The sequence below is a fragment of the Puntigrus tetrazona genome, chromosome 2 (assembly GCF_018831695.1).
Source record: "Puntigrus tetrazona isolate hp1 chromosome 2, ASM1883169v1, whole genome shotgun sequence".
In the NCBI taxonomy this organism is placed as follows: Eukaryota; Metazoa; Chordata; class Actinopteri; order Cypriniformes; family Cyprinidae; genus Puntigrus; species Puntigrus tetrazona.
Genome location: NC_056700.1, coordinates 11458265 through 11476934, shown reverse-complemented (window position 1 = coordinate 11476934; position 18670 = coordinate 11458265). Strand labels below are relative to the sequence as shown.

Sequence of the window (18670 nt, the reverse complement as noted above, 5' to 3'; positions counted from 1 at the left end):
AATAAATTAATAAAAATGCTCACATGTGGCTAGATAGAGAGATAGACAGATAAAACAGATAGATAGATAGATAGATAGATAGATAGATAGATAGGGATAGATAGATAGATAGATAGGATAGATAGATAGATAGATAGATAGATATTAGATAGATCTAGAGGCATTCAGATTCAGATTCATTTTCATGTTTTTCCTTAGATAATTTTGTAAAAGTATTTTCAAAATTCTTAAAAACTACTAATTTAAAAATAAAATCATGTTTTTTATTCTGTTATTTTGTTTATTGTGTTAGCTCTTTGTTATTTTCATCTTATTAAAAACATTTGCCTATGTGTGATAGGATATTAGGAATACACAATTTCAAATTTTTTTGAAAAAACAATTTCAGAGTTATCTGTTTTGCAGATGAACTTGTCATATATAGAGAGAGTATATATATATATATATATATATATATATATATATATATATATATATATATGTATGTATTGTATGTGTAGTATGTGTAGTATATTATTATTTTGTAATAATATTATGTATTGTTATTTATCTGGTTTACAATGTCTAACATTTTTGTAACTATTTTTTCAACAGTTCAGCTCCTGAATTCTTCCGTGATCTCGCAGTGGTTCCTCGAAGCTGCTTTCTACAAAAGCTCACGCATTAAAACTGAGTAAACCTGAACACGCGGGGTTGAAATTAAGAGACCACATCACAAAATCGCACTGCCAGCCGTGGCTCTCAAAAGACGTCGTGGTTAGAAATGCGTAAGCCTCCCGGTTTCTATACAGACGTTTAATTCACTCTGGGGACTTGAGCTCTCGGGATGTAACGCTGATTTGACAGTTGGCGGTCAGGAAGTGGCTTAAGGACGCCAGTGCTGAGCTTTTAGTTGTTGAAATTTATTCTTAAAAACAAGAAGTGAGCACACAATCCACGCCTCAGCTTGTTTTACAACTGATCAAGCGGTGAGGAGAAGAAACAAGAGAGCCCCACCATCAGAGAGGAAAGCGCGAGGATGAAGGTCGCGAAAGTTACAATGTTTCCCTTCAAAGACATCGGCTGGTGGACTGCTATTGACCCTCGGGTTACACTATGCACTACTGCGATGGCTCCTGCCTGCATAATTATAAACCTGCCAGTATGCATACGCAGGTGAAGTCTCGCCTGCATCTCTTGTCCAAGAATGATCACCGGCCTTGCTGGGCGCATCAGCCGTATGAGCCAATGGTTCTTTGGCGCACCACGACAGCCGTGGAAAGCCAAAGCTCACGCCTTCAACGACGGATAGTTAGTAAATGCCACTGTGCGTGAAAGGCACGGGTTTCGCTCCTCGCTGCGCTGTGTTATGCTCTCCAAAGAGAAGATGAGAAGGAGGCAGAATATCTGGGCTGATAAAACGCCGAATGTTCTCACGCTGCCTGGTTGCATTCCTTCGTTTATAAAATAGTTTGGCTACGAAAGAACCGGATGCCTGCTTTTTGGCGTAACACTGAAACGTTAAATGTGTACCTATCAGCGATTGACTACTGACTATCGTTATTTTATTGTAATTTATTTGAGATGTTTTTTGTACTCGCTTGTCGCCGTGTTATAATGAATCAAGAAACCTTTATATTTCCTTAAACAATGTTAATAAAGTATATTGCTTTATATTCGATTAATGGTTGAATCGCGATTTCAACTCCAACGCCTTTGAGTTTAAGATCAAATCCTCACACACGGTATTTTATGTTGAGCTGAGGTTGAGCTGTTGTAAGAACTCCGATGTTGTTAAAAAGCTTTTAAAATCCATGTTTAAAATGCTATGGAAATATGGAAAACAGGCCTTAGAATGAATCATTCATGTGATGACTCATATAACAATGAGCTATATCGAACTCACACTTACGTTCATATATACGTGAAGTGAAAACTTATAAATTCACGGTCTTACCATAATATTTTCCAATAACCGCTTTTAGTCCTAGATAATATTTCAAGGCGCAGGTCATGCCATAAATGACATAAAAGCTATTTATCCGTGTTAATCATCCATATTTATCCTGTTCATAAAGATAGGCCAGATCTAATAACTGTAGCCTTGAAACACATGATAGTGTCACTGGTCTTGACCAGAGAGTGAATGTCCTCTGAAGCAACCACAGAGACAGTGGAGTTCATTTGTGGCTCTGGCATTTATATGTTAACACTGTCAATGCATCACTGTAGTCCATACATACTTGTTGTCTAGTGACCTGCAGGATTTTGCTGACTGTTAATATTTTTCACATGCTTTATACAATGTACTGTTTGGAGATAATGTAATAATTCAATTAACGATATAATATATAATAACTGCTATCATCACTCAAAGAAGCATAAAGCAATAAACCATTTTTGAACCACCTCTGGTATCATTTCATTCAAAGATGAACTAACGCATCATATAAAACTTTAAATAGGTTTAAATGTTACGAATCATGTTTGTTGTAACAATGTAGTGATATAAACAAGCATTTTCTCTGGGTCTTACATACGAGGGTATAGCGATTACAGTAAGGAAACACAATACAGTATATCTAGGTCAATAGCTAATACAGATAAGATTAAATGTGATTAAAAAGATTTAAACAAACACTTAAAAGAATTTCACTAAACAAAACTATTTTGGTAGGGTATCTATGTTGTGTGTGATTATTAATATATACATTGGAAGAAAGTTATGGCTAAGATTAAGCTGACTAACTTTCAAAGAAATATATATTTATTTATTTAGCGTAAATAAGTTTTATTGGAAAGATCTTTGAAGATGGATTTGCAGTTTTGTATCTAACATTTACAAAGAATACAATGAAAATTTTGCTAAAATAATTTGCTAAAATAAAACTACTAAATTCAATTAATATTTTTGTCAGTGTAAATTTTAATAATACTTTTTTACTATTTAATACTTACTATTAATTTATCACCACCAATATAGGCCTGTGGACATTGTGTCTTTTTTTCCCACTTCCTAAAATAAATGTCAAATTTATTTTATTTTAAAATATATGTTTAATTATACTTTAAATGTATTTTGTACGATGTGTTTTCATTGAATTTTAATGTTTTAATTATTATTCATTATTCATATTTTTTACAAAGACATTTTTCAATAATAGCTTACACAGAAAACTCAAGACAAGTCATAATTCATGACAACTTTACTGAAAATGATGACATACATTACATTAATGATTAGTTTGTGCTTTCAAGGCTGTTCTTTCTAAAGTTACACTCTCAGAAAAAGGTACTAATACAGTATGTAGTTATATAGATATATACAGTATATATATATATATACTACATGCTTTTACTAATATGTATTTCTTTAAACTACTAATATGTACCTCAAGGCACTATAAAATTTGGTTAGAGGTAAATAAGATAAAGGCATTTTTTCTGAGAGTGTACCAGGCCCAGTCATTCTCACTTGTTCATGTCAACAAATGAAATGATCTTATCTAGCTGACAAGCTGAAAAGTCGACAGCAGAATTTACAAACCAACGGTTTAGGTTTAAAAATAAAATGCATGCGCGACAGTAAGATATAGCACTCAATGCTTAAGCTCTGCTTTTAAGCCTTGTGAAGGCAGTAAAGCATCCAAAGTAGGAAGGTTAACAGGACTGGGTCAATGTACGTTTCACCCTGGTAAATGGTTTCAACCGACTATATACGAAAGTATTTGCAATTTCACATGATCTCATTCGGAGACCCGCAGCTGTTAAAACCATCGTTTACACATTTTCGAGAGATGTGTATGATTAACACCTAGACAACAAAGATTGAAATTAGATGCCTTTGACTTTTTGACATTTCTGCAAGCGATTTCACGTGCCATCAAAGCGCTTTAATGTCTAATGTTCCTGGTTTCATTTAGTTGTAAAGTGGAGACACTTTGGCTAATTTTGTAACCAACGCTGAGAGAGAGATCTTTCAGTAGATGTTTTAAGTGAGTCAAAGTGACAAAAAGATCAGCAAGACGGTCAAGTGGATACTTGTCACTACAATTTCTAATTAATAAGAAAGCTCGAAGAACAAGCTTTGCATGTGGAAAACATGAGCGTAATCGTTATGAAATAAGAGGCGTGGTGACTATATTAATCGGTGATAAATTACTGTTCAAAAGTTTGGGATCGGAAAGATCTTTAAAAGTCTGTATGTTCAACAAGCCCGCATTTATTTGAATAAACGGGCGATATTATAAAACATAATGAATTTTTAAGTAATGTTTTTCAATTTAAATATATTTTAAAATAAATTAACAATACCCTGTGCTTCTGGATGCTACAGAAATTATTATTTATTATTATGCTAATGTTCTTGTAAAATATCAGCATCTCAACAATTATTCACCAAACCAGTACAAACTAGTCTGTACAGCATGGGAGAGTTCACTCTAATTCAAACTAGTCTTTTCAGCGGGATTATTTGCGCATCGGCAGAAAACACCTGTTAAACTGTGATCAATGAGGTCATGATTATGTTTTAAGGCTGTCTCACAGTGTGTTCAGTCAATAAGCTACACTGGCTCATGTAATGTTTAGAGGGCATTTGAATCGCCCTGATTTCACCCCTTCGAAATAAAGACTTATTATTTCTCAAGGCCACGCCAGTACGCATCGATTCTACTGAACATGTTGGGCATTAACGCTGACAGCAAACATTTCAGACTTTCGTTGCCTGGCATGATGTAAACATCCTCAGAGATTTCAGCCTGATCTGGATGGAAGAGGGCAGGATCATTGCTGTAGATTGCATCATGTGGATCGCACTGCAGGTATGCTTGATGGTCCTAAATGTAGGCAAAAGTGAAATTCAGTTCTTGGAAAACTCAATCAAATCCTGTTAAAGGACAAAATTCGCGACCAATATTTAACCTTATTATATATTACTGCTAAAACAAAAACTCCTTTTCACGCAACTTTCTGGACTGTTATTGCCACATTCAGTGTCACTGTAGCTGTAAAACAGATAGCAAACAAAACTTTGCTGGAAATTCCATTTACTGTAAAGACCATTCACAAGCCTTCTGGTGGTCCGACAGTAGCGAAGCAACACTGTGTTTACCTGTTCATGTCCTGCTCTGTACAGCTTCCTCTGAAACTCGTGGAGATTGGACTGTCCGCTGAAAGTTCTCGAGATTGCCCTGGGCGGGCTGAACTCTCCGGCGTATCCGCTGTACGGGGATTCCTGAATGCTCATCGTGGCTCTTATCTTGGCTCTAAGTTTGTTAGATAACTCAATATCCACTGATTTTCGGTGTCGTAACCAGAAAAACGCCTATCCCCGCCAGCAGCACAGCCACAAAGAATAGTCAAACCGACAGCAAGTCCAACTGAGGAGCTGCTGTCATCAAGTAAACCGCTGTAGAATGACTATGAGCAGACGTATATTCACATCCATGGTCTGAAAGATAGAAAAATATTTAATGCATCTATGATGAAAACTACATATATGTATTTCTGCTAAGTGCAAGCGATATATTTTTAGTACGCTGAAACATTTTAAACACTGAAACAAGCATTTGTAACTAAAATGAATCGCTCATAATGGAAATAACCTTACCGTACGGTGTAGGTGAAGCTGTAACACCTATGTCTGTATCACGGTGACAAGAAATGGCTGTTGCCGCTTTCTTGCAGAAAGAGCTCAGTTCCCTTCTTTTCATTGCAGTAGTCATGCAATCCTGGAAATTCACACCCCACTCAATCATTCTTCCTGTTGTCTTCCTATAAACAGTTATACATCTGCTTTGTATAAACTAGGATTTGTGGGTTCGCGTTAATAGAGCGTAAATGATGTGCAAATAACGCTGATCATAACCGCCAAGCTTACCGGCGATTCATAAACTTATGGTATAGGTTTACAAAGCCTTCAAAATGGAAAGTTTAAGTCGTGTCAAAGCAAACACATGAACAATGCAAGCTACTCTGGCTCACAAGTGCACTGTCAGGAACCCACTAATGTGACAGTTTTGGACCTACAGAGAAATGAAAGCAGATTTACTAGACCAAGGTTTCAAACTGAAGCTCAGCAAGTACCACAAAGAAAGAAAAACAGTAAGCTCAGATGTTGTGGGTAAGGGGCTGACAGACATTTGAACATCCTGTGAAAAAAAGGAATTTAGATTATGCTAACATAAGACCAGTAAACACAATAAGGTTTGTTTTCACAGGTTTTATTGAGACTGATATACAATGTGTATCTTGTAATTTTGAAAGAGGGCAAAATAATGTCAAAAAAAAAAAAAGAGAGAGAGAGAGATGAAGTTATGGTCAACGTCCTATCGTTGCTTATGTCACCCTGGTGTTAAAAAATAGTGCATCTGCCCTAAACTCGTGATATGTTTGTATGATCTTTCATTTTTGGTTAGTGGGCCAACGGTAGATGAAATAGGGCCATCACGCTGGGAAACAGCTACATCATTTCGATTGAAAAGACACACCAGCGAAATGCTGGTCGCGGCCAATACCATTCTTCCCAATGCTGACTAGCATCAACAGCTGGGAAACCTAACTCAATCCACCTACATCCATGATCTGGGAAAATAATTCCGCTTTCACTGAAATAGCTTTAGAAGAGGCGAATGCAGGTCAAACAAAACAGGCAGCTTTGTTTGACTGCTTTGCCCCAAACTAGTAGACAAAACTTTGAAAACAGGATTTTCCAAAAAAGCTTTGCTCTAGGACAGATAAACAGAAGCTAATGGCTTCTTAACTGTATCCTATTAGTCTGAGAAAAACAACACCCATCTTCAGGTGGCAAGGATTCCGCTTTGTATCTGTTTTCTTAATTTTCAGGATCAGGATGCATAAAGATTGCTTATAAAAATATTTATCAGTATAGACTGTCTGAGGTGGAACACTGCGACTGACATAAAATGACACTGACATCCACTGCACTTATTGGTACAAACATCTCAGCAATATCTCAGGAGGTTTTTATCTCACTATATACAACTTTCTATTAAAAATTTCCCATATGCTGTAAAATTTCCTTTGCATGCAACATGCTGAAGCTGTGGTCTCTGTTTAACAAGTTTAATTTTATTTATTTAAATTGATCAAAAGAAAAAAAAAAAAAACAGTTTCACCAGTTTTCAACTTGTTTGGTGCTATTGTTGTTTAAAGCCATGTCATTTAGGCACTTATAGCCAAAAACTACTCATTTCGAACGCATTTATAAATGATAACCAACACTAACCATGAATAAATCCATCAAAAGAGACTGAAATTGTAAAAGTAATAGAACTTTCAAGGATGGAAATGCAGCTTAGAGTTACAGTGTGTAGTCTGGTTCATCCAAAAAAGGAAATCCTGTCAATCAACTCATATAGGCTTTATTTCTTCACGGATACAAAAAGAAGAAATCCAACTGTTTGCAACCATTCTTTCAAAATATCTTCTTCTGAGTCTAACAAATAAAAGTCATACAGGTCTTGGAATAGGGGTGGAGTAAATCATGACAGAATTCTTCACCTTTGGGCAAACTTTTTTTTGTTAAGATAAAGAAGTTACATTTTATGAAGGCAGAGTTAGTATGTGAGCCATCTTACACTGTTAAGAGAACAAAAGTTATAAAAATGTGTTTTTTTTTTTTTTATAAATACAAAGAACCATTTTAGCATAGCAAAGGGCTTTGGTATGTTGATGGTTCCACATAGAATTGCTTGGAACGAAAGAACCTTTAAGAACCATTCTCAAGAGTGTAGAATCTTGAAGTTGCAATTCCATTTTGTAGTCACTCTTCATATCAACGCGAATTGCATCTCCACAGCGTAAATGCATATAGATTCAGTATGACCACTGTAGCTCAATGCTGATTAATGAATCACTTTTTCAGGTCATTATTTTACAGTTTTTCTCAATTACACAAGTAATGTACTGAAGCCCACCAGCAGTCATACAAATATAAACCTTGATCAAAACAGTTAGTGGCACCAAAAATAAAATAAAAAAATGTATATACAGTACGTTTCTTTATCTTGAATCTTGAAATGAATATTTACACAAGTGTTTGGCAGATAGCTAGCACTACCTAATTTTTATAGACTGAATAAGAAAGTAATAATGAGCAATCTAGCTTTATTCCTCATTTTACATACAAGAATAAATAATGAATTAAAATTTATTCAAATTTATATTAGTAAAAAGAGTAAAAGCAGTGCTTTGGCCACACACACACACAATAATAAAAATCAAATATATATAAAATTTATCTAAAAATTAAATAATTTTATAGAATGAGTGTAATTTCATTTCTAGTGTTGTGAATGGAAGGATTTAGTTTATTTCAGGGAAATGTGATTACTGGAATGCATTTAAAAAGGGAATAAAAATCATTAGTTTCAGCTCCGCATAAAGAATGTGGTTATAAGATATATACTGTTAATAAAAAAGTCATAAAATATCTAGAAATGTGTCTATGTTTAATAATTTTCTATTATAATTCACACTCGCGCCAGCATATATCGAATGTAAGACATTTTAGTATATGGGCAACATAGTTCTGATCTGTTTATTATTTGGTTAACTTGTTGTTTATTATCTGTTAAAATAAGCAAGAAATCAGTGAATGATCATTAAACCACAGCCAGTCTGTCCTGAATCCTGAAAACAAACATCTTATGAACTGATTTTTACGATTGAACAATAGCGACTAGTATATGAATAGGTAAAGGAATTATGCGGATCATATACTCATTTTGTGCAAACATTTAGAAATTTAACTATAAAATAAAATACACGGAAATCTGATTTTAAAAAGAACAACTGTAATGTCAAAGGATAAAAATTACACTTTTTTAAAATATATGTTTTATTTTTATCACATTTTCAGAATAGGAAGATCAAAGTAATTATATTATATAAGAGCTGATTGCCCTGATGTTTGATTATTTGGTTACTGCAAATAATCTTAATTATTTGACAATGGAGAAATTAGTCTGCTGCCGAGCAATATCACAACTGTTATTAATTTCAGTTAGTCGATGAAACGAAAGAATCATTCCTCCTCATTTCGGAATCTTCATTCTATCCGCGAATCCTCAAAAGCATGCCCCAGATGTGCTTTGCACTACGCCCATGCGCACGGATACGCAGCAGCGTCTCACGGAAATCCAGAGTAGAGCCCGAGAGAGCGAAACATGGCGACCCTGGAATAATCCGCAACCAGCTGAAAGACCGCGCCATACAAACTACAGAAGCAAGCAAGAGATAACACTATATGATGAAAGATTCATATCATCGCGTGCCGGCGCGTGCAGCCTGGTCACTTCTCTTCAGTGTTGATCGGCGGAGCCGCGGGGCAGCGTTTGCGTTGATAATGACACGCACTGAACTCACCCATCTGGACGTAAATACAACAAACGCCTCCGGAGCCTCATTCGCTCTTGGTTTATAGGCCGCCTTCTAATGGACGCCGCCGAGAGATCGGACAGGCGCGACGGCCGCCGACGAGGCCGGCGCTGCGCATCACAGCCGCAGTGCGGAGGATAGGCGACGGGCACGTGGCTTGACAGCCACAGTAGTCTCTCGCCACAGAAGCACGCAATCAGCTGAGCATCTAAACGTTCATTTTGGGCGCCATTGAACGATTGAGGCAAGCTTTCGTAATTGCCACAAGCATAAACGCATTTAGTTTGGTGTCCAGCTTTTATTCAGTATTTGAGCCAAAATAGCGAATTCTGAAAACTGCATGATAGGCTAAGGTTTATAGTGGTGCTCCACTAATAATTTAAATCAAGATCCAGGCCAAAATGCAGCTTATTTCAGAGCCAAGGATTTTCTTTTGTTTTCAGTTAATTTTTCAGTGGCCCTTTATGCTAAAGGTTTCACTATCTCATTTTTTAACGTATTGGCCAAAAATGTTTGCTGCGCCAGTTGTAACTTCTTAATAATTGTAGGCTTTGTGGCATGTTGCACCTTTTACATTTCAACTAATACAAAATCAGTGATATTCAAAAAAGATAACATATGCCTGCCTAGTATTGTTTATTAATTACATCTGTGATATAGGCTGCACGGGGATGTAAAACTGCAACACTGTTTAGATCTTTTTTTTACTGATTGGTACAGCAACTTGCAGCGTTGGTATGTACTGGGAGAGAGAGCTGTACAGCAGCAAAATACATTGGGCAGTTGGGCTTTGGTTTACGCTATTTCTTTCTGTTCAGAGAAAAAGGATTATAACGTTGAAGTAATTTATTGTTTTATTTATATGACTTGTCTCACTTGATGATACATGGTGTTTTGGTGATTCTGGGTAATTGTACATATATACTGGGTCTCACAGTTTTTAAGGTTGTTTTCTGTCTTGCAGTTACAATTATAGAAGACTAGATTACAGCCTGTCAGAACTTCGAGGACAGTACTTCATGTGCTCTGCCAAATACACTGATTGGAACACTACCATTGACCTTCTCAGTGAGGCTACATTAAGAGTACACAGGCTGTACAATTAATCAATTTACTGGAAATGCAATTACAGATGCCACAACCGGCTAGGAATCCCCAAAATTAGTTTTATGTATCATTGTGATACTATGCATAGTTTTACTTTTAAATATTTTGATGAAGAAGAAACCAACTGCCAGGTTAATCTATGCATTTGAGTTCAATTCCTAGAAAAGCACATTTTCAGTTGCTTTTAGCCACGAGCCATCTGAAAACATGGCATGCGGTTGCTTCCAAGCACAAAGGAACTGTGGGCGTCAAAACTGAGGACCGAGCCCGCAGAGTTTAGATTCAACTCCTACAACTGCTATATACTATGTAAGGTCTGAAGTAATTTGATTAGCTGCATCAGGTAAGAATTAGGGTTGTATCTTAAATCCCTGCAGGGCCTGCCCTCCAGGAACTGAGTTTGACAACCCTGTATAAAACTTATTCTTGTGTGAACATGTATGATCGTAATTAATCGCAATTACAATTCTCTAGGAATAAACTGACGATTGTGATTTTGGCTTGCACCCAGTTAAGGGATGCACTATATATATATATCACGCGATCTGCATCAAAATCAGCACTGAGAGCTAGATTTACCGCTAACCAAAGAATCCGCTTTACTGACGAGATGCGCGCGACCGTGAATAGCGCCAAGCCATTTGCTGCTTCTTCACATTTGTTGGCTTCCCACTAGACTCTTTTCAGAATCCCGGGACTGACACGAGCAGAACGGTACTCCGCCACCAGTGCCGCGTGGAGAGGGGCCCATCGACAGGAATCGATCACGCCTACCACCAGAGCCTCTGTGACAGCCACGCCAGATATCCTGACGAAATACCCATGAAGCTGACTGATGTTCTGGTCTGCCGTATCCTACGGAAGAGCATCGCTCAGCAGTCTGCACACAGGTAAAGTCCTTAATGCGAACTCACATTGAGAGCTGTCCAGGTGTCGTATCCATTACCCCACTGACAATTGAAATGAGGAGGTGAGCGTACTCACAGTCTGATTGCATGCGCTAAGACTGTTGGGCATAGCAGTAACAGAGTAGCTGGTATGAAACGCATGGCAGTTATTGTTCTGCACCATGCACGTTTCGTTCAAATTCCGGAAAGCATCTTTGGTGAGCCTATAAGCGATTCTTTTTCATTTCTTTGTGCTTTTTTTTTTTTTTTTTTTTGTAGGACCAATCAGTACTCCGCCTCTGATCAGGAGCACTTTGAACCCAAACTCAAGCAAGAGTGCATTTGCAGGAGAGTCCCAAGATTTGCAGCCAAATACAAGGTTAATGAAATGTTTATTCCATCGCTTTGTGATCTTAACATCTGCCCGCTAGTGTATATATGTTATGTGAACTGTCTATTTTTTCCTAATTTGTTTACACATTCTCTATCCTCTGTGTACTCAGTTCTTCTTCTCACTCATGCCAGGAAATATGCGAGATCTTGAAAGGTGATGAAATAAAAGAGACGCCAAAAGCATATGGGATCACAAAAAGGTAGATTTAGATTTTTTACGTGAATTTTTTTAATGAATTTCGTAATACCGTCTATCGATTATGTATTTATCGCTTTTTCAAGTAGACTTTCACTCAAGGCCCAAGCCAAACACAGCACCTGGACTTCAAGTGGGCGTGGTTTCATTGATTTTCACATAATACACTGATAGTGCAAAAGTAGTGGGGCAGGGGTGGAATGGAAGGACACTTATCAGTAAGGAGAGGACTCAAGGTCATTTGGAGCAAACAATTATAAATTTATTATCCCAAACTCCAACAGCCATCTAGCCACATTCTATCTCTCTATAACAGCCTTTGTATTATCAAGCATCAAGTAATTGGGTACTAATGACCTCTCTTTCTGCTGACATACCAATTTATTCCAGTTCCTTCTAACGTCCCCTCATGTTACATTTCCCAGCATATTTCCATCTCCAGATCAGAAAATGACTGCATCTCTAATCCCAGCGGCGCACAACACGCGGCGGCTCTCTGCCAGACCTGGACCAACATCCAGATTCCCCTCCCTCTCCCCACACCCTGGATCCTGATGACTCCTCATCCTCTCTCAGTGCCTCCAACAGCACTGGCAACCCTGGCCAACACTCATGGGCCTCACGTCTGTCAGCGAGGTACAGACTCGGCAAGCTTATGTGCATTACAGTGCGCGTTCACACCAGACGCCGCTGCTTTTCGTGACGTAGTTGGGTGCTTGAACATTTCGAGTTTACTTCCGCTTCATCTCGGTATGCGTGTCGCTCGCTTTATTCACGTGTGAAATTCACTTGACAACAGACTTCGAATTCACGTCATGAGGTGCTCCTGATCGCTTTTGTCTTTCGCTTCCTAATATGTGCTTTTATTTCTGTTTTTATTTTCTGTTTCAGAACAATTTGATTTGTAAAAGCAAACGACATTTTAGATTCATTTGAAGATGGGAAATGGATGAGACGGGCAACCCATGGTAAAACAATGAATTATATAAAAATCATGGCATGAAGAGATAAAAGCTTGGATAATAATTTCAAGCCTTTTCTCCATGAGAAAGGTTTTACTTAGGCTAGGGATGAGGGGTGATAAGAGCTTGAGACAACAACAGCATCCCATTTGCTGCCATTTTTAAAATAAAGTGTTTTAAGTATACTGAAAAAAAAAATGTATATTACTTTTCTGCACAGTAAAATAATCTGTACTTGGCATAGCTAGAAAAATTATACTCTCTATATAAAATTCCCAGTGTTTTAAGATGTTATTACTTTACATGTTATATAGAAATCACACTTTCAAATTAGGCTACCTTATAGATGCACGTTTTTTTAGACCTTAATTCTATTTAAATTTTTAAGTATCTTCTGGTTTTAGTTGAATTTAATGAGTGTTTGTGTAAATCAAATTCCAAAAATTCAAATTAAAATTTCAAATTTTATTCTGGCTATACACAGACATACGTAGTACGACATGTAGTGAAATGCTTTGGCCATCGATATAATAAAGTAAATGTCCACGTTATAATAAATGTCTGAAGGAGTGAAGTCTGTTGTTACTCTGATCAGGTGTGACATCAGCCCAGCCCACAGCGACGATGAGCGTTCAGCGCCGCGCATGAGAATGTAGTTCCCCTGATCCTCAACACAGACTCCCAGCAGCACCCGAGTCTTCAGCAGCTGTCGCCCCTCACCTCTCACCTCGCTCTCTCTCGCACAGGTAAAGCTGCTCTCATTCCTCCAAGTGTTAGCAGAGAGGACATCAAGAGGCTAATCTAATCACTCGGATGCTAATAAAGGCATGGGTCTGTGTTGAATAGGCGGTGACGATAGTAGACGCCATGACGCTGGAGCAGCAGTTGGCTCAGTATGCGTTCTTCAGTCAGCCGTCCAGACACAGGGGTCGTGGGGCTTCCTCAGCTCCAGCAGAACACCCAGCTGCCACCTGTCTCTGGCAGCCAGACGCAAACCTCTGTGGGCATTGATATTAACCACTGCAAGAGATCCGTGCCTTAACACTTACCTCCATGTAATACGCTCCGCTTCATCGGTGCATTAAAAGGTTTGGTTTAATTTAAAATGCTAACAAATATTGTACCAGTTAGATATGTGAGCATACCTGCTCATTATACACAAATGTAGACCATAGCAATATGTATGTAGTGGGAAAGAAGGTAAATCAAAATTATTTTAAATTTTTTTTTTTTTTCTCTCTGCACTTTCCGCTTTTTCCGTTTTTGCGATTAAAAAGTCACAACTCATGGATTTGGCTTTAATATTTTCTGATCTACCTTCAGCCATTAAAAGAAAAAGAAAAGAAAAATAACATTACCATTCAGATGTTTGGGGTCAGTAATTTATTCAGCAAGGATACTGAAAGTTACAAAAGATTTCAACTTTGTTTCCTTTGACCAGTAAATCAGCATTTTACAGTGATTTTCTAAAGCGTCATGTAAAGACTGAAATGATGGCTATCGAAACCCAGAAATAAATGGTGATTTTAAAATATTTTAAAATTAAAAACGTCTATTTGTAATATTATTTATATATAAAATAAAACTTTTTAAAATATATTTTTATTTACCAAATAAATGCAATAACTTATTTCAGAAACACTGACCTTGAAATACTGGAAAATTCTTACTGACCCCAAAAATCTGTAAAATTTACTTCAAGCATAAATGTACAGGCAATTAGATCAAACAAATGTAAAATGATAAAAACATTTGTTTCAGACACATCCAGACATTTATATAGTCGAGTAAGTAATGAATTTTAACAAGCAGTGTTCTTTTTGTTCCTCAGTTCGGCTTGTTTTGTTTTTAACAACTCCTCAGTCTTGAAGTCTGAATATCATACTACCAAGTAAAAGAGAGAAAATTACATGTATTTCTAAAGAATCAGTGGTCTTATAAAAACAATGTCCAGAGTTTACATGACAAGAGACATTGTAAATTGTTGAAAGCCGCAGGCCACATCCTGAGTCAGAGGTCCCCTACAGGGCTCTGCTGGTCTAACTTGGTGTTGTCCCATATAGGCTGCTTCCCTCCAGCAGTACCGCTGTAGGGTGGGGTCTTCGCCAACAATCAGTCTCCAACTTCTCCGGTCTCCAATCAAGGCTTCTCTCCGGGGGCTCGCCTCAAGTAAGGCGAATCCAGCAGCCGCTGCTTCCTCCTGTAGTTTGTTTTGTTTGGAGCCGATCTGGAGCCTGTCCCTTTAGCCGCTCTGTGTGTCCAAGTCCAGTCGTGTCTCCCAGTCTCTCTGATCCCAGCTGCTTCGCTGTGTGTCTGAGCACCACTTACTCGTTCTGTGTATCATGCTGAATAGCAATATAGGCCACTTTAATGTACGCCTATACTCAAAGTGTCATTGCTGTTAATGCATCTTTTCACCGGACCTTGTGCGTATTGTGCATTTTTAGCAAAATTGATGGCTGCATCAATATGACGAAAATAATTTGCATTCGAAAGCGGTTAATTATAGTATTGTAAATGGTGTGAACCGTGAAATAATTACACATTTGAGAAGTAAAATGATATATATTCCTGCACCAAAATATGAATGCTTCTTCAACCAAAAGCCTTCCTAACGATTCATAGAAGAGACATTCTTCTGAATGCAGACCAAAAAAAACTTTGGAAAACTATTTCTTTAAAATGTACACGTAAAAATAAAATATAAATCAATAATAGCTCTGTGATCTAAAAACTAAAATTATGTAAAGGTTAGATGTCGGACAGAATTACAGTCTTATTAGTCTCTTTGTTTTAGCCAGAAGTGTCCGGTCCTGCTCATAGAAGGTCAGTGTTTTGCAGAGTTTAGCTCCAACACACTTGGATGTACGTTTCTAATGGACCTGAAGACATTGATTGGCTGATTCAGATGCGTTTCATTAGGTTTGGAACTAAATTTTGCAGGACAGTGGCCCTCCAGGAACAGGTTTAGACACTCCTGACTTTGGGCAGAGCTCGCTGACTGCTGCTATGGATGCGTGTGGGACTTTTTCTTTTAAATGAGAAAATCATTGATTTTTGCTTTGCATTGATTCAGTTAAGATCCGTATGGAAGGTTTTAGAATAGGGAATAATGGTGTGCAACTCTTGGTCTCTAAAAGCCATTTCGTGAGATACATTAGGCTTAGGTTTTTTGTTCATCTGTTGCTTCAACAAGGTGTTGCATTTCTGTAGAGTACAACATATTTTTGTGTTTAAAATGAACCAAAATGTCTTCATGTCAAACGTGGTGATGCGGAATTAGTGCTGTCATCTTGCATCATGAATTGTGTGGAGAATCTTTCATGGATTTAGATCCTGTCCTCGGCTAAATACATTGTTTTAGGGCCTTGGTGAGTGATTTGTAGTGATTATCTTGAGCCTCTTCGTGGATGGTTATTTGTAATGTGTTCTTGTTTTAGCACTCATCCATTCTCGGAAGTGTCTTTGGTGATGCCTTTTACGACCAGCAGCTGTCCCCTCGGCAGACCAGCGCTTTGTCTCAGCAGGTGAGCTCATTATGTCTGAGGTATAAATTACTAGAATTGTACCTTAACGGCTTTAGCCCATCTGAAAGGTTTCAAGTTGCTGGTGACGTAAATAAATATAACATTTTAGTGCAATTCTGTCCATATATAAGAATGAAATGAACCAGTCTATGAATTCATACCTTGCTCTTTACATGTAAGAGCCACTAGAGGGCAGCTGAAAGCTTTAGCGTGACCAGCTAAAGTGTTTCGTCAACTATTTTCAATAGTGTCACAGTGGGAAAAGAAAGTGTTTGCAACACAAAAGAGCCTCACAGGGCCATAGATTTGAGTCCGCCCTGCATCGTGCCCCTGGTCCCAAATCCCCACTTTTCCCCTTCGCATTTCTGTCTACTCTTCTGTTTAAAACAACAAAGACATGCTTTACCTGCCATTCGCGTTTTTTTTTTTTTTTTTTTGAAAGGGCAATGCTATTTTCATTTTATTTAAATTAAGACATCATCACTCATTCCCCCTTAAACTGTCTATCCTCAGACAGTAACTTAATACATTCATAGTGATTATAAAATATTGTAATACCTATTATTGTACATAAGTACCCATTAATGCCAACAAATAGAAAAGGTTATGTCTTCAAAGTCAGTCTCTGTCCCAAACTTAAACTTAGGCCAAAAGGCCAAACATGTTCTGGTAAGATGAATGTATAGTAAAGGTATGTGTATTAATATATATATATATATATATATATATATATATATATATATATATATATATATATATATATATATATACACACATACTTCCATTTCAAAAGGCTGGGGTGGGTAAGATTTTTTTTAAAGTGGTTTCTTATGCTCAGAAAGAATGCAACTTATTTTATGAAAAAAAGGGGAAACCTGATTGTAAAAATATTATTACAATTTAAAATGTTCTAACTGTTCTATTTGAAAATCGTGATTTATTTCTGTGATGGCAAAACTATATAATGTCTATAGTGTCATGATTCTTCAGAAATCGTTCTAACATGCTGATTTGCTGCTTAAGACACATTAATTATTATATTGTCAATGTTGTGCTGCTTAATATTTCTTTTAGAAACTAATAATTTTTTGACAATTCTTTAATGAATAGGAAGTTGAAAAGAACAGTGTTTATTCAAAATCGTAATCTAATTTAATTTCAAATGTCACTTTCGATCAATTCAGTGCATCCTTACTGAATATAAATAAATTCTACTACATGTACGATTTGTTTCCGAAATCATTTTTTTGATAGGAGTATCCGATGACAAGAACAATATTTACATTTTTAACGTCGATTGTTTCTGCCGACCGATTTGTTTTGATTCTTTAGCTGGAGCAGTTTAACATGATAGAGAATCCCATCAGCTCAAACAGTCTGTACACCGAGGGATCCACTCTGAACTACTCTCAAGCTGCGATGCTAAACCTCACCGGGAGCCACGGCAGCCTGCAGGACGCGCAGCAGCTAGGCTACAGCAGCCACGGGAATATCCCTAACATCATTCTCACAGGTATTGCACCTGCCTGGTTACATCTTGCATAATATTGCATGTACCTTTTCTGCACGTGTGCTGACAATGCTGCCGTGAAGCCAGGCATCAGAGGTCCCTCCAGAAGCTTAGCGTATTATATTACCCATCTTTTAGTTGCAGGAGAGTCTCCACTGAGCCTATACAAAGAGTTGTCCAACTCTCTGACAGGTGACGTGAGCTTTGACGCAGATTCCCAGTTCCCTCTGGATGAGCTGAAAATCGATCCGCTGACGCTGGACGGCCTGCACATGCTCAACGATCCGGACATGGTTCTGGCCGACCCCGCGACAGAGGATGCTTTCCGGATGGACAGGCTGTAATCTTTAAGTATACCATGTTCATTTGTCCTTCTTTGAGATGGGTGTGTTTAAATGGGAGAGGAGCAGCATGTCTGGAGGACACTTAGACCCTGTTTCTCAAAGCCCATCCTCTGGGAAGAGATTGCTGCGAATGCTGCCACGGCATGCTAGGGGGAAAAAATGGGAAAGCAGCGCTGCCACACGAATTTAATCAACCTTTTGAGCAAGCAGCCCATCGTTTCTTAGGATAATACACTCGCACCTCAGCAAATGTGGTTCCTTTAGCTCTATAGAGAGAATGTGACGCTACATAAGATCCCTAAACGTTCAAACATGTGTTCTTCCATTTCATTTCCTTCTCCTGATGCCTGCCATACATGCCCG

General features: G+C 37.7%; 2 protein-coding genes across 2 annotated transcripts; both read left to right on the top strand.

Moving 5' to 3' along the window:
- Positions 1 to 763: 763 nt before the first annotated feature.
- Positions 764 to 1314, top strand: LOC122361755 (growth/differentiation factor 15). The gene is given in 4 exon segments (XM_043262700.1): positions 764 to 791; positions 794 to 1233; positions 1236 to 1285; positions 1287 to 1314. Coding segments are annotated over 4 exon segments (546 nt in total).
- An 8124-nt stretch (positions 1315 to 9438) lies between these two features.
- Positions 9439 to 18484, top strand: crtc1a (CREB regulated transcription coactivator 1a). Its single transcript, XM_043262689.1, is given in 17 exon segments — positions 9439 to 9509; positions 10346 to 10449; positions 11165 to 11378; positions 11655 to 11754; positions 11879 to 11922; positions 12390 to 12450; positions 12452 to 12587; positions 13522 to 13568; positions 13570 to 13672; positions 13786 to 13889; positions 13891 to 13959; positions 14990 to 15034; positions 15037 to 15079; positions 15082 to 15095; positions 16367 to 16453; positions 17786 to 17966; positions 18156 to 18484. Coding segments are annotated over 17 exon segments (1575 nt in total). The 3' UTR covers positions 18308 to 18484.
- Positions 18485 to 18670: the final 186 nt, after the last annotated feature.